Genomic DNA, 24,402 nt, shown 5'->3' with positions numbered 1-24,402 from the left:
TTAACTGTCTTCATGGCACATAGCTGCCCTAAGGAGCTCTTGAGTTTCTTCTGTTTGTTGACGGACTTGCTCAAGGAGTTTGGCCATTTGGCTTTTTCCGAATGCTAATGAAAATTCTGGATCTGAAGAGGAATAACAGATGTTAGGCAACCCACTGTCTTTCCCTGTGTTCTAATGCAGATGCATAGAAAGCCTATTTTTCAGGTCAGATACAGTTGGTTGGTGGTTCTTACTACAGGGAAGGCAGAACAATAATCTTCTACCACAAAAAGCAGATACAAATTCAGTTTTCATCCCTACAACCATTCAAGACTGCTGCTACATTCTCATGATCCAGATGCATAAATCTCAGTTGCCAAATTCAGCCTTATGCAGCAGCTGCCTATCCCGTCATAGCAGGGTTTTGGCTCTGGCTCTACATATATAAAGATATGTGCTGCATACAGTTATTACCACATTATAACTCTCATAAGTACTCAACTTTTATCCAAAGACAAGAAGACTAACCAAACCCAGAAAAATATTAAGGAATGGACATTTAAGTATGAAAATGTGAGAATTCCCAGCTTTAATATCAGCTAATAATGCGATTTCCTTATTTGCTTGCTTTACCAAAATAAACTAAAATCCCATTTGAAAAACTTTTAGGTTGCATCTAGTGCCAAAAATTCTTATATTGGATAAAAGCATCTGTACCTGAAGTCCTGTTTCCCTGCTGTTCAGAAAGCCTTTTGTTTTAAAGCAAACAAACAAAATCCTCCTGCCTTTATTGGGAGGTACTCTTAAACAGCTGCTTTAAAACAGGTGAGGTAACAGCCACCCTTGAGATTATTCTGTTTGCTTAAGTGAGCAGAGCTAGTCCCCTAGCTAGGAGTTTCCACTGTCAGTGGCTGGACTCGATGATATTAGAGGTCTTTTCCAACCCCAATGATTCTGAGATCTCTGTTACAAAGCAGTGCCTGTTTGCTGCTGATGGGTGCAGGCAGCTTTGGCAGCACCCCGGGGGCCCAGCCCAGCAGGAAGGATGTACCTGCTCGTAGTCTGCAGAATGTGGAGATGCCCAGCTGCTGAAAGCGGACCTCTTGGTGGGTAAGAAAATTCTTGAGGTAGGCTTGAATGTCTCCAATGTGATGCTTCCACAAAAGCATCATTTTTTCTGGATAAATGGGAGAACCACTGGAAATCAGTACAAGCCTTTAAAACACTTTGAAAACTGATTTTTGTAACGACATTTGTAAGATCAACAATGACTCATCCATCTTCAGATAAAACCAACATTACTGCAAAGACTGGCAAGGGAATTCCCTGTACTACAGCTTCTGACAATACTGCTGATACTTTAGGTAAATAAAAAGCTGTGTGGGCTGCTGTGCTGGGAACCTGATCCCTGTGCAAGGGGCCTGCTGATTCACAGACAAGCTGGCCTGTTACACGAACCTTTCCATGAGGTGATTGTGCTGTTGGACTCTGCTCCCTACCTGAGAGACAGTCTACTCTGTTGCAAATCCTCAATGCTAGAATGAAACAGATTTGTATTTACCCTTATTGGGGACTCACTACAGATTTCAGTTTTTCTTATGTCTAAGGTCTAAAATCTAACCATACCTTTCTAGAGAATATGGCAAGAATCATCTGAACACCCTTTTCTTGCAAGTCCTAAAGGCTCTTAGCTGCATAGGACATGTATATTAAGCATAAAGCTGTTTGTTTTCTACCAGTAAAAATAATGCTTTTTTTATTCTTTCACATTGAAACTTTAAAAGTTTTGGCTACGTTCTTAAAAGCCACTTTACTTCACTGCTCCTGCTAATTTAGTCTAGAATTATAAAAGCAGGATTTGGTTCAGTAAGAGTTTTTTCTCCTGCTGGTTAGGGAGCAGAGTTAATCTAAAATTCTGGAACATAACCTCTGCTATCTGTGGGGAATGCCATCCCATTTTACATACTGAGAAAGGTGGTCGAACAGAAAGATGTAACCTTGCCTGAAGTGACCCTTGTCTGTAACAGGTTCTCATCTCTCCCATAGTGAGTAGTATCTTAATGGTCTCCCACCTTCCTACTTAAGCTGTTTTTAAGGACCTCAGCATTGGCTATGGACCAGCCCTGCAGAATGGCAGTGCTTGAAGAATCAGACCTTTATCTGTGGTCCACTTTCATCCCTGGACTTTCTCATGCACTCAAGGACTGGTTTATTTCAAGGGTGACTGTAGGCACTTTTATAAATTTGTAGAGACCAGACTGGGGGGTGATCCAGGAATATTAAATGTTGTTCAGTGCCTGACAGTTAACTCCTTTGGGAAAAGGCTAATTTCACTCCAGACAGCCATAAGCCTCTTTCAAAGCACAGTTAATCCTGTGTGAGTTACCGTGACCGATCATGTGCTGGATGACAGAGGCAGCATGAAAGGATGGCTCAGGATGTTCTAGTTGGCCAGCCAGTCTCACCAAGCACTTTGTCAACGGTTCATCCATCCACTGGACCATGTGTAACATGGCTCCTTCTGGAAGGCAGAAAGGTAAGAGAGTAGTTGGTAAACAGGAACTCCAGTGTCAAAGAAACAAAGGTGAGAGGTCTGCCAGAAACTGCTGAAATAGGGAATCCTTTATGCAACTGGAGAAGCAAAAAAGTGCTGAATTTGGTTAATAGGTACGTTTAGGTTGTAAAAAAGGCTCATGTTCTGAGGTTATGCTCTCAGTAAGGTAAGGCCGTGGATTTGATTCATATTTTGTTGGCTTTATGTTCTGCAAGAATGAATCACTTCATCTGCAAGATACACTCTTGGCCTTTTGGGCTCAGACTGTCCAGCAGCTACCAGGCACCGCTTGCAAAATTAAATGTGATGTGTTGCCAGCTGCACAGCCATTACACCAGATACAAGAGATGACTTGTTTGACAGAAAATATCCAGTATTGGGGCATGTTGGGAAAATTTACACACGTCCTTTCTGCCATGAAGAGTGCTGTACCTTTCATGAGTGCCAATTTGGTATCTCTGATAAATTCGTGTGCAAAAAATTTCAAGATAAAGGGTTACTGTGTATTTTAGTCTTTTTTTTTTATATTAGTTTCTGCTATGGCAAAATTATTTCACCCCAAGAAACTGGGAAATGTTACAAATAGAAGTAGACAGGCCATGTACAGCAGAAAAGTTCAGCACAAAAAAATTTAGAATAAAAGAATTTTAAGCAGTTGAACAAAAGCACAGATAATGAAGCCCACAGGTCCTGCCAGTGATTTGCATTTTGGTCTTGAAGCTTACAACACAATGAATTTAAAGGGAAAGACTTGGGCTGTGTGTCCAGCTGTGCTCCATCTCCTATTAGAGTTAATAAAGGATGTGCACTTCTCTGATTCAGCCACTCATGGAGGGTTGCTGCCCTACCTTGCTTTGCTAGCTCAGCAAGGCAGGATGTCACATAATGAAGGGAGTCTTCCTGAGTGTCGGTCAAAAGCATGGTCTGGAGGAGACCTTCGACACAGCAGCTCTCCGTGATTCTCTGCCACAAGAGAGAGATTCATGTTTAGCATTTCCATTACGGTTTAGTGGTGTCTGGGGGCTTCAGAAGTACTCGACAGTACTGAGGGCTAGACCATCAATAATGGAAATGTAGATCCTCCCAGATCTACCACAACCAGGTGACAACACCTTGGATTGTTCAGAGATCACCTGTACTGAGATAAGTATTTTATAGACTGAGTTGAAAACAGATAGGAGACTTAGCATGTGCTGACCTGGATTAAAGCACATGAGACCAAGAAATGAGTTCTGAATGAGCTGGCTGGAGGTGACTGGTTGCTAGTGAACTTGAATCACAAAGTCTTCAGCTCTCTGGGAGGCCGTAACAGTGGAGGCTGCTCATGGCTCCCAAAGTGAGCTCAGGTGCCTATCAACAAAAGGGAGTATCCTTTTTTGTGCTCACTTATTTTATGCTGCAGTTTTTTAACTTACTGCTTAGAGGTCCAAGATGGATTTGAGACTGCTACCTTTCAAGCTCCCACGCTCTGTGTCCTGCTGGCATAAAAACAGCACTGTTTTTTTCCTATTGTACCAAAGACTCTGAAGTGTTTTAGGGAGCGTTCCTTAGAACAGACCCTGGAAACCTGGCACTCCCAGTCATGTCTGTGTATTCACTTATGCAGTGAGAACTAGATACTCTCTATATTATAAAGCTTTATGAAGGTGAAGCAGCTCTCAGCTGATAACAGGATAACGTCACAGACTTTAAATACTTCAAAAAAACAAGCATATTTGTCAAACTTTGAACGAGTGGTCCATTTTTACTCCTACTGTGGGCCTTGAGTTTGAGGGAATCTAGTTCCCTGCAAAACTTGATTTCACAGCTATTAAAAATTTATATAATTCTTATTTTAGTGAAAAAACCCATACTTTTCCTTCTGGCTGGTTTAAATCTCTGGAACCAGTAGTAATTGGATCATGAACAAAGAGAACAAAAAAAGAACTGAGTCTTGAAAAGTGTGTACTAGGAAGTGGGACGAAGCAGAAATGAGGATTTAGGTGGGGTTTTTCTCTCAGTATTGATTGCTACTGGTGGTACTGTTTGATCAAGGTACTTTTAAAAGGCAAGGGGAAAGGAAGTGCATATATGCATATGGATTTCGAAGCAAAGTCAGCAAGATAGATCTTTACAGAATTTTGGCACAACTAATATCTCACCAAAGAGGCAAAATGTACATCAGTAGCTAGGATTCTATTTCACAATGACAGGCAGCTGAAACATGAGAGCCAGGAAATAAAGATTCACAACAGACCTCAGATTTTCCTGAAGGATTCCTTTAATTCATAAGAAATGTCCTTACTAGAAGAACTTTTTATACCTATGATGCAGTCAAATTAGGTAACTACATCACTCATAGCAAAAATTAGGTATTTCTTATTTTAATTAGCTTATTCGTATTGGGAAAATATGAATAAAACTGCCTTTCATTATGGTCTTTTTGTTCATACATTCAATTTTGTGTAAAGTATACAGCAAATTGGCATATTTGCTATATACTTTACATTAACATTAATTACCCACAGATTTTTTTTTTTTTTTTTTTTTTTTAATGCTGATTTGACATAAACACAATGGCAACCTCACAGGGCATATAGTTCAATGACAAACATTGGGTACCTACCTGATGGTTTTTGGAAAGGCTCAGGTTTTTGATGATGCAAGCAGTATGTCCGACAATCACAGGGTCTGTTTTATGTGCTGCCAATAATGTCCCCAGGCTCTGCAGTAGCTCAGCACATGTCAGAGTGTCCTAAGAGCAACCAGTATCATCAATTACATAACCAATTACATCCAATATGGACAAAACAACACGACTTTGCAGTGAGCTATGGAGAGATCGAATTTAGCTCTGCAAGAAGAGCACTAGTTTGTTTATTTAAACCAAGGATGTGGCTGGGTCCAGTGCTGCTTCTCTAAAGTGGGGTCTGACTGGCACTGACTATAGAGCGCTTGCTATGGAAGGCTGAAGTCTTTAAGGTCCTGTAGTTTATTTTTGTTTCCATCAAATGCCTCACTGGGGTCGTTGCTAGTCAGGGGAAGGATGTGTGATCCCAACTGGAAGGAGAGGTGCTCAAGATAGGTGTGAAAGGCAGAAGTACACAGTGAAGTAGCAGCAGCAGTGCGTCCTAGAGTACCTCAGCAATTTACCCGGCTACAATAATGGGTTGTATGTTTAGATCAGGCACCTCTTTAGTAAACATGTTCTGAGCAACATCTTTACACACATGTCTCTGCTGTCTGATGATATTTTAGAGGTACTTTACTGGGTATGTCTCTCTGAATGTAGTCTTCCTCCAATTACCATTAATATTAATTGAATCACAGAACGGCCTAGGTTGGAAGGGACCTTAAACATCATCTAGTTCCAAACCCCCTGCTGTGGGCAGGAGCACCTTCCACTAGGCCAGGTTGCTCAGAGCCCCACCCCACTTGGCCTTAAACACTTCCAGGGATGGGACATCCCCAGCTTCTCTGGGAAACCTGTTCCAGGGCATCACCACCCTCACAGTAAGGAATTTTTTTTCTAATATCAAATCTAAACCTACTTTCTTTCAGTTTGAAGCCATTACCTCTTGTCCTGTAGTATCAGATCTGAGTCTGGATTACTGCACAGGTGGTCACCTCAATAACAATATGGATTAAGGGGGCACTGCTGTGTGTAAGAGAAACCTGACTTGAACAGACTTTGGGTTAGGCCTACAGCTAAAAGCAAAAGATTTCCTCTTGGGTGTGTTTTTTCTTTCAGTCTCCTTCCCGTAAGAATTTAGGAGTTTTTTATGCAGCTCTTCTGTTTGTTCACAATGAACTATATTATTTGTGCTACTTGGAAACCAAGACGCATTAGCAAGAGAGTTCAAAATAAAAAAAAATCATTGGTCCTATACACAGTTGCAAAAAATCACATTATTCTGAAACCTGTGAAATATCAGGATCACTAAAGCAGTGTTGAAAGGTACATGTCTTTAAAAGTTAGTTAAACTTGAATCTTTCTTTTACTTAGGTTAAATTGCAAAAGTGAATCTTATTTTCTTTTAATATCAGCTGACATCTTCACTTAGTTCATTCTAAGCACTGTCACAACCAGCAATCCTAAAATATAATGTGAAAATAAGTGGAAAGGGCAGTGCTATGCCTAAGCACAGGGCATTTAAAGAATCCTATATGCAGACATGACAGTAAATTTTCCTTAGTCTTATTTTTCCTTCTCTTTAAAGGAAGAAATAATATAGTTTTAGATAATCCAATTAAATTACAATTGATGACTGTTTTCTATGCTTTTGGGCCAAATGTCCTCTTTTCTATGTAATCCCATCAACTACAATACTTGTATTTGATTTGCTAAAGCCTGGGAGGAGGAAATTTTCTATGCATTATAAAAGAACTTTGTAATATATAATGACTTCCCTGCCAAGATCTTTTGTTTATTTAGGACCCACATTAGTAAGTGACAGTACTCAAATTTTGCTGAACTTTTTTTGGCTGGAATACGGATGAGATCCAGATTTTGTTTCCTGGCTCAATCTCTTGCACAGTGCAAGAGAATCACAAGAAAACTGTGAGCAAAAATAGATTGAGTGGTTCAGATGGATATTGATCTAACTTCTCCCAAGACTAGAATATTAAAAAAAAAAAAAAAACAAAAAACAAAAGCATTTCAGCAGCAAGTGTGCTTACAGTTGCAATGCTGCACTCACACTCCTTACACAGGGATTTCTTGACAAGGTAAATATTATCCCATTGACCAGTTAGCAAGAAGGGAAGGCAAAGTTATTTTGTACCTGGGGTGGAGAGTAAGTGGCACCACCTGGAATAGACAGACCCTGACTTCCAGGTCTTTTGCTCAAAGGAATTTGATTTAAAAGACTGTTTTCTTTCAGGGTTGGGCTGTCCTTGGGAAATCTGAATAAAATTCCCTCCGCAAGAGGGAAGTTTTCCAGCTCTTGCTGGGAATCCCCGTCAACAGCCTGATCAGGAGATTGCAAAAAGGGGGCTGAAGCAGGGCGAGGAGCTCCTGTGAAGCATTCCTGGGGGGTTGCTTCATGGTAACAAAAGGGCAGATGGATTCTGCCCCATTGTATCCTAGGTAGCATTTGTAATAATTCAAGCATCACTTGACTTGGTTGTAAAGGTTAGCTTTGTTCAGTGGTTTGTTTTCCAACAGTTGTTCCCATGGAGAAGTCCCTCTTTCACTCACAGAGAATTCAGCCTGAGTTGGAGAAAGAAACCTTTAAAAGACTTGAAAAACAGGCCAGAAAAGGCATGGAGATGGAGAGGCAGGATATGAATACAGAGAGGTCAGCCTCTTCTCAGAGTGCCCAGGGCTTGCTCACACAAAGCAGTAACATTCAGTAGTCAGAGACAGCCGTGTTTGCTCACTAAAACAAATTTAGAGATGTAGATACTTCTCACTGGAGAATAAAGCCTCGAGGGTGATGCTTTGCTTTCCAGCCTCCTGCTGCTGAACCTTTTTCTCTCATGAAGGATGGGCTGTTTTACCACTGGTGTATCAAGGCTGAGTTCCCAGTGCCTTTGTTCCCACTGACACTAACCATGTCTCTTTGTGGCCAGGGTAAAGACTGGTAAAGACAAGTTTCAGGACCAGGGAGAAAAGGAGTTGTGGATAATCTTTGCTGGGAGAACAAAAAATGTAAATGTTGTTCGGAAACAAGAAAAGCAAAAGTGAGTGAGGACCATGTTTCAGCATAATGTCTCATACTGAATAACATATTTACTGTGCAAATGGCCTTCAACTAACTTAATGCATCTCAATTGTAAGATTGCTGAGAGCAAATTGTGTTTTGATTGTATGAGGCAGTTTGACAAGCAATGAGGATGTTTAGTGCTCATGCAGCTACTGTGCCTTAAATAGCTCTGTGCGCTAGTTGCTTCTTTGCAGGCATTGAGCTCACCCATTTTCTCAATCCACATCCCAGAGGCACTGGAGGTGCAATTTTGGTCTGTGTACAGGCAACTGAACTGTAATGCACCAAGCTTTCCATACCCAGAGTAAATTTCCAATCAGGCTGAGTGTATTTCAGGCACAAGAAGCACCTAAGGCCACCTGAGGCTACTCAGACCCTGTCACTACTGCTTGAAGCAATGTGGAAACGTTCTCACATATTTTTGCCCTATGTACCCAACCCCTGACTACCTTCAATTGCTGTTGTTAGTTTAAAACGCTTACCAAAAACCTTTCACATTTATGTTCTTAAGGATGTCTTTAATTACCATAAAGAAAAAGTTTATTTAAAAACAAGAGTAATTTGTCAGTACTTTCTGTAATTTATTTCTAAATTTATTTCTAAATACATGACTTCTTCATGTATTTGCTAGTGTTGCACTATTAATGGTGGTGTTTACCCTGAACGTGGGCAAAAGAATCATTCCATAACTTAGGACATGAGGATACACAGTCCTAGTGAAAGTCCTAATGCATTAACTAAAGATAGACAGGATTTCAAAATCTGTGAGTCCCCCTTTTTGTTTTGATGCTAATTCAAAACACGTTAGTATTTTTCAAATGCACTTTTGAATAAAGCTGTCCATATAGGTAAGTAAGGTATATTTGCCCTTTATTCTGCACTTACGCATTTTTAAGTGTGTGCTCTAAATTAGTTTCTCTGCTTTTCAGTGTGGGGAGAAGCTCTGTAGCCAAGAAATAACCTCCTCGGCTGCCCCCATGGTGGCAGTCTCTCATGGCGCTGTGCATGTCCTCCCCCTCATACACCTATCTAGACACCTGTGGTCTGGGAACTGAAGGAACTAGAGGGAGTTGCAGGGAGTGCAAGGCAGTATCTGCATATCCAATGAATCTGACACCCATCTCCCCCTCTACCCTCTCACTGGTCTCTCCTTCGGATCCCACTCAGCACAACAGACGGCTCCTCAGGTAGTTAGTGACAGTGCAGATGCAGTAAACAAAGCCTTGTTATTTTGGGTGGGACAGAGAAGGGCTGGGAATTCTCCCAGAGTCTATTGGTCATTCTCACAATGCATTTCATAGACAGTTTCGCCATAACAGAGTGTTACTCCAGGTGGTGGCCAGAACTACTCCTTCCCCTCTGTTTTTGGGAAATGACCTCCCCTACCTGGTTGGGAGGGTGCTGGGACAGTATCCAGAGCAGAGCAATGGAGGCACGACGCACGTCCTCGCTGCCAGAGGCCAGGAGAGAGCACAGCTTGGGCAGGACGCTCTCAGCAACCATCTCGGCCTGGATGTCTGCTGGTGTGGGAAAACAACTGAGGTCAGGGAGGTTCAGAGCACTGCAGGGAGGCATTCAGGCTCTGACTCAAACAGTTGACTGTTGCCTCAGTAATCAAATTAAAGGGGACCTCCCCATCTCCGTGGGATGGGGCAATGCCAGATGTTTGGTTATAAGAATAAACCCTCATTTGTTGTGGTTCCTTTTGGTGAGGGATTAATACAAGCTTGATGGCAGAATGTAGATTTGGGCACCCTCAGTCCACATCTGCACCTCAAAAAAAAAGAATGAGGGGAATTTTCTGAGTCCCTCACTGGCGTAAGACAGGTAAGAAGGTGGCAGCTTCTGTTGCACAAACAGAAAGACCTCCCAAGCACCACCTATTTCACAGAGTTAGCCAGGGTTAACCCAGTTAGCCTGGGTTAGCCAGGAGAGAGACCAGCCATCCCACTGAGCTGTTATACCCCACTTGGCCCTGCAACCTCAGTGAGTGCGCTACAAGGCAGTGCCAGAGCAGCCAGCAGATGGAGAAGCAGATCTAAATGGTCAAGCACCCCAGGGGGTTTCAAACACGCCAAGCAGCAGCACAGCACATCCTTCACTCTCAGCTGCTCTAGAATTGTGATTGCTTGAAAATAAAGCACCTCTACATTTTCTAGATGAACAACTCTCCCCTGGAGTCTGGGGCTTTAGCATTAGTCCTCTGCCACCATCTCCTGAATATGTCATAGAAATGAATCTTGGGCATTTAATAGGATAGGGCTTTTTTAAGAAGATGACAAATGCATGGGAGAAAATTACATTTAATGATAGACAGAATCATGCCTTGGAGAAGACAGGTCCCCACTCAATAAGCAATTTCAGGAGACAGTCTGTCCTAATTGGGTTTAATGCTCAGGAAACATGGAAAGGAGGAAAACTTAGCAACTCACTAAGGCTCTGAGCCTAAGAACACCTCTGCTGCCTCTCTCACCTTCTCCAGATACTCCCCTTGCTACCTGGGAGCTCTAAGACAGATTTAGTAAGGATATGCACTGCACATTCCTCTTCCCTTAACATCCAGTTAAAAGGTAGAAAAGAGGGCGTCTCTTTGCTTTTAATAGGAAAGGTTCCCAGCCCACTGTGCTCACTCTGAAAGGCAGAGAGCGAAAGAAATAGTGTGGTTTCTTCAATCTCCAAGACATTGCTTACCACTGGTAGCCAAATTTCTTAGGCAAACACATGCCTGGCTTGAAACCTGCTTGTGCCAAAGAGGGAAAAAAAAAAAAAAAAGAATGAGAGAGAGGAGGAAAAAGAGCAGTTTCAGTAATGCATGTTCTTGCCTATTGCACACAAAATAAACATGACAACACTAGCAAGCTATTATATTATCTTCAAGAATAAATTTTGGCACATGATTTTTTTCAAAGTTTTGATGAATTTTTTTTCAAACTCCTAGCACCAGTCATCCTATTGTTGATGAAGAATAGGGTTCAAATGTTGGATTTATTTCAGAACATCTGATAAGCTATAGGAAAAGGAAGGGAAAGAAATTGTCCCATTTGCTTTGCCTTTTTTTCACCTCTCTTCTACACAGAATTTCAGGCTCCGCCCTGAACTGTGGTTTCTTGAAGTTTCTTTGATGTGGTTTCCAACAAAGCAAAATTTTCAAGATGCTATTCCTCAAAGCCATACAGTAAAAGTTCCAGATACCAAAAAGAAAAAAAAAGTAGCATAACAGATGTGTCAGACACCTTCTGTCACAGACACGATGATCAAAGACAGAGCCTGGACAGGGCACTTCTCACATGATGTTTCAAGTTAATAGCACACAGTCTAAAGGAAGTGTCCAGGGCTGTAGAACAACTTTAATAATTTCCCTTTGCTTTCTTCATACATTGACCTTGTAGAACCCATACATTTTCTATTATAGGTGTCTTTTCTCATGGGAAAGATGCTGCATAGGTACCTGTACAGTAGATGAACAGAATGATGTGAGGCTGAAACTGGAAGTCTAAGTTTATAGCTCTGCTCGGATGCTAAGTCTTTTCACAAAGGAAAAGCTATAGCCTTACCTTGTCCACAGGAGAGGATAGTAGAGAGATCAGTGTCTGCAGCAGGAATCTGTCACTGGGTCTCAGCAAGGCTTTGTGGTGCTGAACATTGGCTGCCACGTTGCTTAGGGCAGCACAGCTGTAATACTGCAAAGAACCAAGAAAAAATGTAGAGAGAGAGGTCAGAGTAATGATACGCTGAATAGAATATAACTAAATTGGAGAAATGCTCAGATTTAAAACTGATGAAAATAAAGTGATTTTTCACCTTAAGGGTATTTATGGGGTAGACACAACATGCTGTAGCTACTACAGCCATCCTGCTGGGGCATGTTGTACAAACTCATTAGGACCCTGGCTGTTTGGGAATGTGCTGTGCTGCTGCAATGACATTGCTGCTGGTACCTAAGTTAGGTCATCTGCTTCTACTGTATTATATGTTTAGATTTATTTACTGAAGCTGGATGTAGCTATTGCCCTAGCATTCCAAAAGATAATTTCCAAAGGATTTAAACATTAACGCTAGGGAGGATTACACATACAAGAGTATCTATTACTAGGGAGGTATAATTAGAAGAAACAGGTTGAGCTACAGAGATGGAAATTTTAAGGTGAATCTCAGAGAAATCTAAAAATGCTGAAAGAGTTTGCAGAAAGCAATTCCAGAGGGTCCATCCCTTCAGATATTTCAAAAAAATCTGAATAGAGATAATTAAACTGATGGAGAAAACAATTCAGTGCTACTCAAAGGACTGAATGAACAATCTAGCAGGGTGTAAGGCGTACAAGTCTAATTCATAGTTTATTTATCAGCATACTTTTGCATCAAGATGAGCTCTCTGCTGAGTGTGCAGAATCACAAAGAAGTGTCTGTGATAGGCATAAAATAGGAAGATTTACAGATATTTACAACAACAAGAAAAAGATCTTTTCAAGTTATGTCTTCTCAGAATACTTAGTAACATTGCTCAGAGTGGAAGATCAAAGTTAGTATGCAAAAAAACCCCAACAAAACAAAATAAAAAACCACAACCCAGAGGAAGAGACGTATCTGCAACTTGTCTGATGATCCAAAAGACACAAGGAGGTAGACACATAACAACCCTGTCCCTGCATTAATGTGTGCTGGCAGACAAAAGTTTGTGTCATAAACTTTCTCCTGTGGAGTTAGACAAATTGAGTCTTTTAATATACATTATCTGAATGAGCTGAGTTTCACCAAGATGCTCTCACACGTTTCTCCTCTTCATTAGAGAGACCTTTCCTCCTCTCCCCATTTTCATTACTGCATACTGTGGTTTGTGCTCTCCTTACAGTCACAATGCTACCATTTTAAAATCTGACCTATTTTAGTCATACCTGGACTTCTGAGTCAGGAGATTCCAGCAGCAAGGCAAGAACTGGTAGGGCTCCTTCCTTGCATAGGACTTCTTGGATTTTGTCTGCCATTAAAAAGAAAAAGTGAAAGCGTCTTCCTTCTTCCCTCAGTCTCATCTGGAAGCACTATTCAAAAGGGATGTGCACAGTCCTTGGGTTCTAAAGAGTGCTGATGTTGTCCAAATAAATACCAGTCAGTGTGACTGGAGAGTATATAATTTAGAACTTGTGTAACGAAGCAGTATGCAGATATTTTAGCAAAAAGATTAGCAGGTTGTCTGATTAAGCTTTTGATGGTTTTATGCTAAAAACTGCTCTGAGAATCTAAATTGCTGGAGAAGCTGAAAAGCCTCAGGTATGATCTTCACTATGATTTCTGTGTTTCAAAAAGAAATTATTTAAAATATTCTGAATAATACCAGAAATGTAATAGCTAACTGTATAAGTTCTTGCCAACTGTTTCCTTCCACAATACAGAGTCCAGAGATGTTACTCATGACTTTATCATTTAGCTCTGTGGAATAATGGTATCGTCTTGGTAGGTGAGATTTAATGCTGGTTTGTTTCAGAGTTAGTTATGGTAGTCTACATATAACTGCAGAGGACCAAGTACTGCTTTTGACAAAGCTGTTGGCAGGTATTACAGTAGCCTTTAATGTCTGACCCATGATAGTTATACTTAGCATACTCCAGCATTGAGTTAGAACAAGCAAAAAGTTCCTAAATCTCGACTTTGTTGGATAAGCTTCTGAGATTGCTTTAAAGTACACCAAATGTGCTGCTAACTTTTTTAGGCCAAGTTATTTCTTTAACAATTTTTTTTTTCTATTTCTTTGACTGATTATTTAAATATTCATACACTAGGCCCTTGGAATTGAAAATCAAGTCTTTCTGTTTTGCTACTAAGCAAAACAGGGCCTGTATCAGCTAAACTTAAATCATCAGCCTGTAGTACCAACATGAATGCCATATGCAGAGGAAATAACTTGTTGCACAGATGTGCTTTTATTCTTGCTTTAACCCTTTTGGATTATTTTTCTATCAGTGAGTTTTCTTTTGGCAATTTAGGTAAACCATTAGTCTGAAAGTACCTGACTGTGTGAGGTTTAGAATAGCACCAACTGCATTTTGTTGGACTCTGGGATCATAGGACTTGGCAAGAGACAGGAGTGGTGTAACTCCTCTAGCAGCACCAATAGCCTCTCGGTTGGACTCTGGAGAAAAGAATCAGAGAAAGAAATACTTACTGCCATCTTACTGTGAGCCACAAGCAGGACAACTAGCAGGAGTAGTTCTATGGTGTTCCCTTCCCTGATTTCTCTGCATGCTCAAAGGAAACTATTAAAAATTCAGAGAGTTTAACAGGAAAGAAACCAACTCATGACTTCCGGATTAGCCATAAATCACAGCTGCTTCAATGCTTTTGGTTTGTGACTAGGATAATCAAAATATCCTTAAGTCCCTTTAAACAGGTTAACAAAGTGTTGTACTTGCTTCATACCTTTGGTATGTCTGATCAAGCTACTCACAGTGTGATAACCAAAAGATATATCATTAACTGCAGGTAAGGTTTAATTAATTTAGTAGGGTATATTCAGGGCCAGTTTCTCTTTTGGAATGTCCCTGTGTCATTCACTTGACAGCTACAAATAATGCAGAGGTTTCTAAAGACAGAATTTGATTTAAATATTGGAATTTGAAAAGATGATGCTTCTCTGATTTGGTGGTGACTCCTTGTATTAAGGAATGTATTAAGTTGTACAGTTGTAATCAATATCCTGGTGTACACAGAGAACTCAAAAAAGATCTGCAGAACCCCTTAAGACTCTTGGATGAAAAGCTGGTGAAAAAAAAGAAAAACTGTAACACTTAATGCTGTAAAATTAACAATATTTATCGACAGTTTAAACAATGGCCAGTCTGTGGAAGCTTGCTGAGAGAAACATGAAGCAGAGCAAAAAATATAAAGGTATTTGGATGACATCAAGTCTTTAGGTGCTAACTAACTTTGAGAGTTGTGAGAACAAAGCTGTTAGTTTTACACCTGGAGCCTATCTAGTGGAAATTGACATAAACAGTTTATCCAGGATATTTATTCAAGTATAGTTCAGATAGTATCAGTTTAATATTCCGGGGTAAGTAATTTTCTGTCTTCCTAGGAGTATATACTCAAGTAAGTAACTTTTATTCTGGAAAAAAAGAAGAGAAAAATAAATGTTCTGGGAAGAGTAATGTATTTAAAAATAGCTTTTCCATGTGGAAAGCTATTATTCTGGTGAAATATTCAGGTCCCTTTCGTAGACAAGCCTTTCTCTAATCTAATTTGCCTATATATCATTCTTTTGTTTTCCTCAGTAGAAGGAGAAAGTCTTTTGTATGGCTCCAACTGATGGAAACCAGTCTGGTGTGATGCAAACTACTCTGCTGAGTAAAAAACAGAGGTAAAAAGATTAAGAATTCAGATATCGCTGCTTCCTTTATTCTTGTACACAATACACTCCATGAATGTTTGTGAATGTGGAAAAGAATCTTACATTTGAGAAAAGGGATAATGAACATTTGGACAAAACTTGGGCAAATTCTTTCTTCTATCAGATATTGAGGCTGAACACTTGTTTTGCCAGTTTATGATGACAGACCGGATGGGCAAATCTATCTCACCAAGATGTGTAACTGTATTACCATCTCTGTAAGAGATGTGGCACAATAGATCATGTTTCTCTCCCGGACCACCTGTTTATCTTAAATAATGCAGTCCTTCCACTGATGCCACTGCAACCACTGATGCCCCTTCAAATGCTTTTAGAAGGAAACCATGTGTTCAGATGCTACTCTAAAGTGGGATAATCAACAACATCTACTCAAGCTGTGTTTGAATAACTCACTAATTTATAAATTCTTTCTTTCCACTCTCTGACATTTGTGTGCTTAAAGATTTCCCAGTCAAAACAACTTTGAATGTGCTTTACTGTCAGTGCATCCTCCTTTTTTAGCTTAAAGCAGATGTTCAGGCCCCTCTAAACCCTGAAGCTATGAACATTTAGTTCTGTTCTGAAGTACTCTGAGTTCTTATCCCAGAACTGATTGCTTTCACTCACTGATTGAAAAGCTGCAGATAATTGCAAATATGCATGTGTCCTTTTGCTGCATGGACAAATGCTGGTGTTGGAACAAACTAACCTTCAAATAATTTTCATCTGAATGGGTTGGTTTGCTCTTCTTATTTCAGCTACCTATTGCAGCAGGAAGACAACCCAGTTTTCACATGACTCACAGTAACATCGCTAAACAACTTCACTCTGCACATAGTCTTGCATGCTCGTTGCAGCAGAATTGAGACCATTCCTAGATGCAGAATTTTAGTCACCTTAAAGCTATCAAATGATATTCCTAATTTGGTTGTGCTTCCATACCTATCTTTTCTGCATAAATGGCTATCTTGAAGGATATGACTGAACTTAAAAATATCCGAGTCCGTGAGTTAAAATTAAAATAAACCTTGGAGAATTGCCTCTTGCTTTAGTCTCATTGCTGTGGTAGCTAAATATAGTCCGAAAAACAAATAAATGGATCCAGCCCATTTAAATCTTGGTTAAACTGGGACAGAGATCCTCAACACTGATTTCCAGGCAGCAATCCAGCCTGTGCAGGAATGCCTACCCTATGTTCAGCTTTGAAAGCTCCTTGAGTGCTTAATTTGGAGTACTTGTGCTCAGAAGGACATTTGCACTTAAGGGAGTGTGCAAAGGCATTAGAAGACCACAGGGAATGAAGGTGGACTGGATCTGGAGTAGCTGAGGGTTCCCTATATTCCAGGTTAAAGACATCTAGAAGGGTAAGAGTGTCTTCAGGACTAAGTAACATCTTTAGGTGCTCAAACAAGTCGTTTTCTCCATGGACTGTTTAAAACAGGTGAAAGGATATCTCTCTATAAATCTTCAGGGGCTTAACTTCACTGACCGTACACAAAGAAAGTCCTTCTAATGCCAGGTACCTAAAATTTTAGTGATGCCATGCCTACTTAAGACATTTAAATGAGGCAATTTGCATTCCACACAAAGTTATGTAGTATGTAGAATTCTTAACCCGACTGTAATAATATACAATGCTTATAAACAAGGTCCTAAGGGAAAAGTGTTTAAAAACCTGAAAATAAAACAAAAAGGTGGGATAAAATGCAAATCAGCATTTTCATGTGGTTGAATCCTGCTTATCCACTTCCCCTTTGCAACATAAATACCTAAATGAGAAATTAATGCTTTCATCATGCTTCCCTCAGCCTTCTGGGACACCAGACTGCAACTTCCCATGCTGGAGAGGGCAGCTGGCAGAATAAATGCAACAGGGAGGGAAATAAATGTTATTCATGGCTTTTCTACAGATTTGTACACAATTTGTACTGTAGAACTACAAGTTTGCACAAGGTAGAATAAGACAGACTAATATGATAACCTTTCTTTTGGTAACTGTGGCTGAACTAACCTGTCTGGATACCAGAAAAATATTAATATCATTATATGAAATATGCATGGTTAAGCAGAAGTTGATGACAAACGAAAGTAGTACGTGATGGGTTACAAACTGACTGCAAGCCGGCAGCAAGTTTTGCTGAATGGGAACGACCACCTGGAAGAAAGTACAAATGGAATTCCATGAGGGCTGGTCTGTACTTGTTTTGAACCAGAAAGTGAATACAAAGATGTGAATGTAGAACTGTCAGTGCAGTGGAGGACTGGAATATTTTACAAATAACAGACAAGTTAGAAGACTGAAGCAACAGAAACAGAATGAAACCTGTACAAAATGCAGGGATATGCACTTGGAAACATTTGTGGTAGAGCCTTGATTACTTGGTGTCTGCTGGAAATAGCAGCAGAGGAGGAGCAGGACTAAGTGATTAAGTCAGCTGTAGGATGACAACATCACCATGGCACAATCACCAAATCTGCAAGTGTTACCATAAGATGTACCAAAAAACGTATTTCCCTATGTGCCACAATAAAAGGCACAGGTGAGACCCCAGCTGTAATACTGCACATTTCTGGTGACTTCTCTTTCAGAAGAGATGAATCCAAAACAGAATTCCTGCAGCATTTATCTATATCTTGGGACTGTAACAATGCCTGAGGCCTGTGGTATCATGATACAGTACATGCAAGTGCTATGTTCCATTCCTGGAACATATCATTTACACCCAGAAGGACTCTGAAGATGAATGGAGAGCCTCACTTACAAGAGGAGTCTTAAAAGAGCTTGGCTTTCTCAGTCTAGTTAAAATGAAGGAACTTCATCAGTGTAAACATCAGAGAGACAGAACTACTGAAACAAAAGCCAATGTAGACATTAATTAAGATAAGCCGGCCATGAATACATTTAGGATGTAAATCAGAAAAAGGTCTGTAATCATAAGAGCAAGAAGGTCAGAAACACTGAGAAAAATAACTGGAATGTCAAGAGCTTGAATTCATGATGTAGGAATACCAGAACTTGCTGCTGCATCTTTGGACTCTTAAACCAATTGCAAATAGGTTGTTTCATCTTAAAATATGATGGAAGAGTTGAATGAATTCACTGCAGAGATTAAAGGCAAAGAGAACACTCACCTGAAACAGCCAAAGTCATCACGCAGGCACAGGAATTACACTGGACAGTGGGATCCTCTGACTCAAGCAGATCCAGAATTGGCTCAAGTAAACCCATTTGGACAACTAATTCTTTGTCAACTATTCATAAATTCAAGAAAAAAAAAGGGCAAATAGAAAAGTAAACAGTTAGTGATTTTGTGGAAAGAATACATCATCCGTTGACTGCTTTGGAGATCCACATTATGATAATACAAAATAGACCTAAGATGGAAACAGCCTGAAAGCCACTCTCAGTCCCTAGCTTGGTTTGCTTCATTCCTCTTCAGATGCATGAAAGAGTGTAAGAGATGTTTGGAGGTTTTAGGCCAGAAGGTCCCAAATAAGGTTAATTTTGGAAAGAGCAACTGCAGCTTTCCAATAGGTTAACAATTTAGTCAGGACTCTCCCTGGCTTTTCTTTTTCTTCTGAGGTCTACCCTTTAAATATTATTTTTTCTTTGTAAATAGTGACATGATCTTATTTGCAGCAAAATCCTTAAAAAAAAAAGTAATGAAAAAGGCCAGCTTTGCTGAAGATTGACCCTGTCTTCTGCTGTTACGGACTGTGGGATGGAATACTTGTTGTGGCCCAGGTACCAAGGAGTGCAGTAGTAGATGCACCAAGGACTCTGTTGATGAGGTGTGGTGAGTTCATGCCCTGTCTATCAACATAAACTTTATTGGGGAGTTTTTCTTCCACATCTCCCAGATTCTATCTCAAATCTATTTTCCCTTTTAGTTACAGAAGCAAGTGAATCTACTAAGAATTTAAATTTCTTTTTTTTTTCTCTGCAAGCAATTTAAGACTAAGGTCCAGTTCATAAATAACCAGAAAATGAGCACTGTCTCATACAAAGAGTTTATTTCTAAGAGCTATATCTGTTGTTTGAAAGGGAAACTGTTGGCTGTAGATCCACGAATGAGAATAGAATTCCCACACTGCTCTGGGAATAATTTATCAGCCTTTGCACACAGATCCAAGAACTCTTGCCACATGGTATAATCTAGCTGGAGGGATCTGATATATCTTGGTGCCACCAGAAGCTATGTAGCTTGCAGTCAGAAAGAGACTCACACTTGTCCTATCAGGAACAAAAAAAAGGAATCTGGATTTGTGTAGATGTGCCCTCCTTCTGCCTGAGTCTGGCTGAAGAAATACTTCTTCACCTCAAGAGAGATGTGCTGTTAATTACTCACTATTTCCTTCTAGCAAGAAGTTGACAAGGGACAAGGAAGACATCTGCTGCACCTCCAGGTCAGCAGAACGTAGTAAGGCATAGAAGGGTTCCAGATGTTCCACAGGCAGGAGGATGTTCACTGCAAGAATGAGAGGAAATATTCATGAGTCCCATTGTTCACCACAGTCACATTTTTCTCTTGATGGACTTAAGTCTCAGGTGCTCCCACAGACAGGCTGAGTGGTATTCATCTTCATTAAAATTCCAATTTTACTAGCAAACAGGGCAAGTTTCCTGAAGAGGCTTTGAATAATCAAGTACTTCAAAAACATCATGGGAAGGGAAGCAGTGTGCCTTGCTACCATTCTGCCTCACAGCAGGTCCTTGTGTTGTGGCTACCTGCACTTTTTATGCAGCAAAAAATACATGGGATAAAGCTATCATACCAAGTGACAGAATACTCTCTTTGAAATAAAATTCAAATAAACAAGTAGATAAATAAATTGAAACCCACTTGTTGCTAGTATTTCTACCTTTCTGTAGAATCCAAATGCTAGCTGGTATTTTATTGGAATATCTAGGCAGACTCCTAACCATTAACAAATTACCTCAAGAGCCAAGTGCTCCCACAGAATAGCTGGAACAAAGAAGAACGTTTCCTTCATAAATCTTCACTACAATCTGGCCTCTAGAGCTTTGTCCTCTTTCAAAAAGTATATAATATAAAATATTAACTGGTCACTATGTCCATTTCCTTTCACCATATTTGACTGTGTTGCTTTCAGGAGATTCACTACACACTGACTCTAAGTACTTTGGGATCTGCTGAGCTCTACAGAAGTATAACAATTTCATAAATAACAGTCTTTTATAATCATGAGAGATATCTCCTTATAGCAGAACCCAGAACTGACTCTGCCTACATGGCAATGACAGTTTTCCATTTTCCTTGGCAAACAACATAGCATGAAAGCAAAATAAAAACTTGCTTAATAAATCAAAAGGAGTTTCACAGGTTGAAACAATACTTTTATTTATAATTACATGAAAATTTTCTAATGCATGGAGATAACTTACTGTGCTGACTCATATGCAAGTAATAGAGGGCAGCTGACTGCTGTAAACCTGGGTTTTCTGAAAAGGATAAGGTCCTCAAGGCTTCCAGAGGGTCCTTTCCAAGTGGAGACATTTCAAAATCTAAAGATATAAAACGACAGCACAGGCTCAATTACATCTGAAAAGGGTTAGTTTACAAAAAGAAATTAAAATTTACAGCCAATCAAACACATAAGGGTTTTTGTACTACAACTCTATCAAGCCCATCTATCTTTATTCATGTTTCCATGGGCAGAAGCAATAGATGAACTGGGAATAACCTGTCCATGGCAATGCCTCTTGTAAAGCTCACAAAGCCAGTGACTGGAAACAAGATAAATTACAACCTTTAGACACGTTTATGCTATCTGATATAAATGCAGGTGTTCTTGTTCTCCATAAAAATATTTATCTTTTTCTGAATCTTTGTTAAAATATATCTACTGAACACAGTGTTCTTAGTTAAGAACCATAGAAAGAGTATGTATTTCTAATTTACCACATCTGAAGTTCGCTGTGTTTCCTGTCTTGGGCATTGAAATAAAGGATTTAAGGGAACAGCAACATGGACTGCAAACAGGCTTGCCTCAGCCTCAAATTTCTAGCATGAGTCTACCTGTTCTCGAGTATGATAGCTCCCCTATGAATAAACTAGATGTTCAAAAACAGTCATCAAGCAATAGCAGTCATGCATGACTTCTGTAAGTCACTGTACAATACAATATGTGGAATGGAGCAGTAGAGAGGAAAATGAACGGGACATTGAACCAATGAACAGAGTTAAAAAGGTAATGTATGATTGACTGGTGGAGCACACAATTATAAGATATATTTTCAGGCAATAGATAACAGCTGTGCATTAATGATTGAAATATCTCTATGAAAAATATCTAGCTACTTTACCTTCCATGGGACAAAGAAATGTGAGGGATGTGAGGGGCATGAGCTTTCATGCCTCAGTGCAAAACACTGCCAATATCTCAAGCCATTAGAAGCTGCTGACATGTCAAGACTAGCAAACTCCTACCTTCAGGATTAGGAAAGTGAGCGTCACAGAACTGCTTCATATAAAGATCAATTTTATTTAATAATTAGTAATACAAAGAGAAGGAGTTACCTGTGTATGCAAGGTTTTAGAGAAAACAAACAAAAATCTCTTCATGTGGTTTAATTCTGTTCCTGTCACTATCTGAACCTTAATCTGACTATCTGATTCTTCCACATATCTGTGGTTTTGTTTGGGAGAGTGATAAAGCTGAAACCACTCAAAATCTCCACTTGCTTAAAATATCAAAATTTGCTGCCCTGGCTAACAGATGAGTGTCATGATCAACCATGAAGTCTCTCCTTGCACTCAAATTGTCCAAACACTGTCTTCTTGTTATTATATTTTGTTCAAAACTGAGGATAGGCTTGCTCCCTCTTGGAATAAAATACAATAGTGTTAAAAAGGGATGTGTCTTGGTTCTCTTTGCAAGGCTTCCCTGCCTCCATTTCCCTAGGCAGTAAGATTCGGCCACTCAGAGATTTAACCTTGGTTCTGCTTCCTGGGGGCGGTATGTGTCCTGTCGTGGAGAGTGGGACCTCCCTGAAAGCCCACATTGTCATCTGTGTACTGCTGTCAGAGAAGCTCTAGGCTTCCTGCTGCTGTACCCCAACTCCCAAGGATCCATGACAGACCAGACTTTTGAAGACTGATCTCAGAGAGGAAAGGATCTCTCAAGAAAATATCCACTTAGTCTTTTCAGGGAGCACCAGTGACTGCTACAAGGGGCCATTCTGGCCTCCCCTTCATTACACCTCATCCACCAACCGAGCTGGGATAGTGCCAAGACAGTTTCCTATAGAGTCAGGAGCATGCTAGCCTTTGGAAGAAGTTCAGCTCTGGAAGATCCCACTGTATAACAAGCTGAAAGATCTGTCCCTATTCTGGATATGAATGTCAGGATTTAACCAGTGCTACAGGTGCAACAATCAGTGAACCTTATCAGCAGCACAGGACACACCACATTCACTGGATAATGACATCAGCTAACACCAGCTGAGGTTAATTCACACATGTTCCCAACAACCATCGTCACAGCAATTAGTCCAAAGGTTGTTCCATGACAGAATTTCAAACACCATTAACCATGTCACACCAAGGAAAAATGTCTCTTCTGGCTCCCCTCACAAGATTGTTTCATGTTCCCAAAGAGGCAAGTAAAGAAATGGTAGTTCCACACCCTTCACACAAATGAAAGGAGGAGCCTGTGCAATTTTGCGTAGTAGTTTTAGCCCAAAGCTGCTAAACATAAAGCAATATACCCAATTAGTTGTGACAAAGCAAAACCAAGCAAGCAATGACCCTTTATCTTGAGATGAGGACTGGTTTTAGATTGGACAACCAACAAAATACATTCATCCAAGATGACTGTAGGAGTGAAATAAAAAAAAAAGTTGTCCTATTGATAATGTACCCTAGGACAGGCCAAACAGGACATCACAAATAGAAAAACAGGGGAATTGGGCAGATAACCTGTAAAGGAAAGGAGACAGATGAAGAGTTATGAATCTACTTTGATTCAAGCAGAATCCCATGACTGTGATTAAGCTTGATGTCTAAAACGATTGCAAAAAAGCACAGTTGCTTGGAATACTGAGACCGCAGTAATGCTTGTCCCAGGGTGACTTTGATCTTCCCCATGTATAGCCCAGACATCCCTAGCGTAAGTCCAATTGTTCAGCCAACAGAGAGGTGCACAACTGTGCACATCACATTGTGATCTACCCACTCACAGCTCAGCATCCAGTCTTAGCAAAGCCTGTGTCCAGCTTGGTCAGTTCCTTTTGACTGACTTCAAAGAAGTAACTTTAATTTCTAGAAGGACTCGCTTTTATGAAACACGTTTACATGGGTTATATATTAACGGTGGCAGAGCAAGAGAGTGACTGACCATTTCTACCTAGATCCAACTGCTGCACCACTCGAGCCCTTGGAATCCTGTACACAAAGAAAACGCTCTGTAGCTCTGGCCTTTCCTCATCATCACCAAGCTGCTCAATACCATGCCAGAGCAGATCAGCCAGCAATCTACTTTCAACCCACAAAATCAATCTCCTTGCTTTTTCACAATGCTTTAGAAAAAGACAAGTCCTCTTACCTGTTTCAATATGCTGCAGAAACTCCTCTGCTGTCACCCTCTCATGAGGCTGTAGGATGGGCTTGTACAGCTGTCTGGTTTTAGAGCTGTTTTGTTTTAAGCATGAGCACTTGCTTATCAGAGTTAAGCATTCCTTGATGCCTTGCACCAAGTCAGAGGACATCCTCTGAACAAAGCCTACGAAGTCCCGCAGGAGCTGCATGCATCGTCCACATAGCTGACCCATTCTTGTT

General features: G+C 40.3%; 1 protein-coding gene across 1 annotated transcript; it reads right to left on the bottom strand.

The window, feature by feature from the left end:
• On the bottom strand, positions 1-24,395 carry LOC309586169 (uncharacterized protein; the record flags this gene model as incomplete). Its single annotated transcript, XM_082302766.1, has 14 exons — positions 1-122; positions 1,031-1,156; positions 2,366-2,500; positions 3,382-3,496; positions 5,139-5,267; positions 9,607-9,740; positions 10,912-10,957; positions 11,775-11,900; positions 13,113-13,195; positions 14,222-14,344; positions 18,734-18,853; positions 19,951-20,070; positions 21,009-21,128; positions 24,170-24,395. The coding sequence occupies 14 exons, from the start codon at positions 24,393-24,395 to the stop codon at positions 1-3; spliced, it is 1,725 nt and encodes a 574-aa protein (XP_082158892.1).
• Positions 24,396-24,402: the final 7 nt, after the last annotated feature.

The sequence above is a fragment of the Coloeus monedula genome (genome assembly GCF_965178545.1).
Source record: "Coloeus monedula genome assembly, chromosome: 2".
In the NCBI taxonomy this organism is placed as follows: domain Eukaryota; kingdom Metazoa; phylum Chordata; class Aves; order Passeriformes; family Corvidae; genus Coloeus; species Coloeus monedula.
The sequence above is the reverse complement of the archived record's forward strand: the minus strand, read 5'-3'. Positions and strand labels throughout refer to the sequence as shown.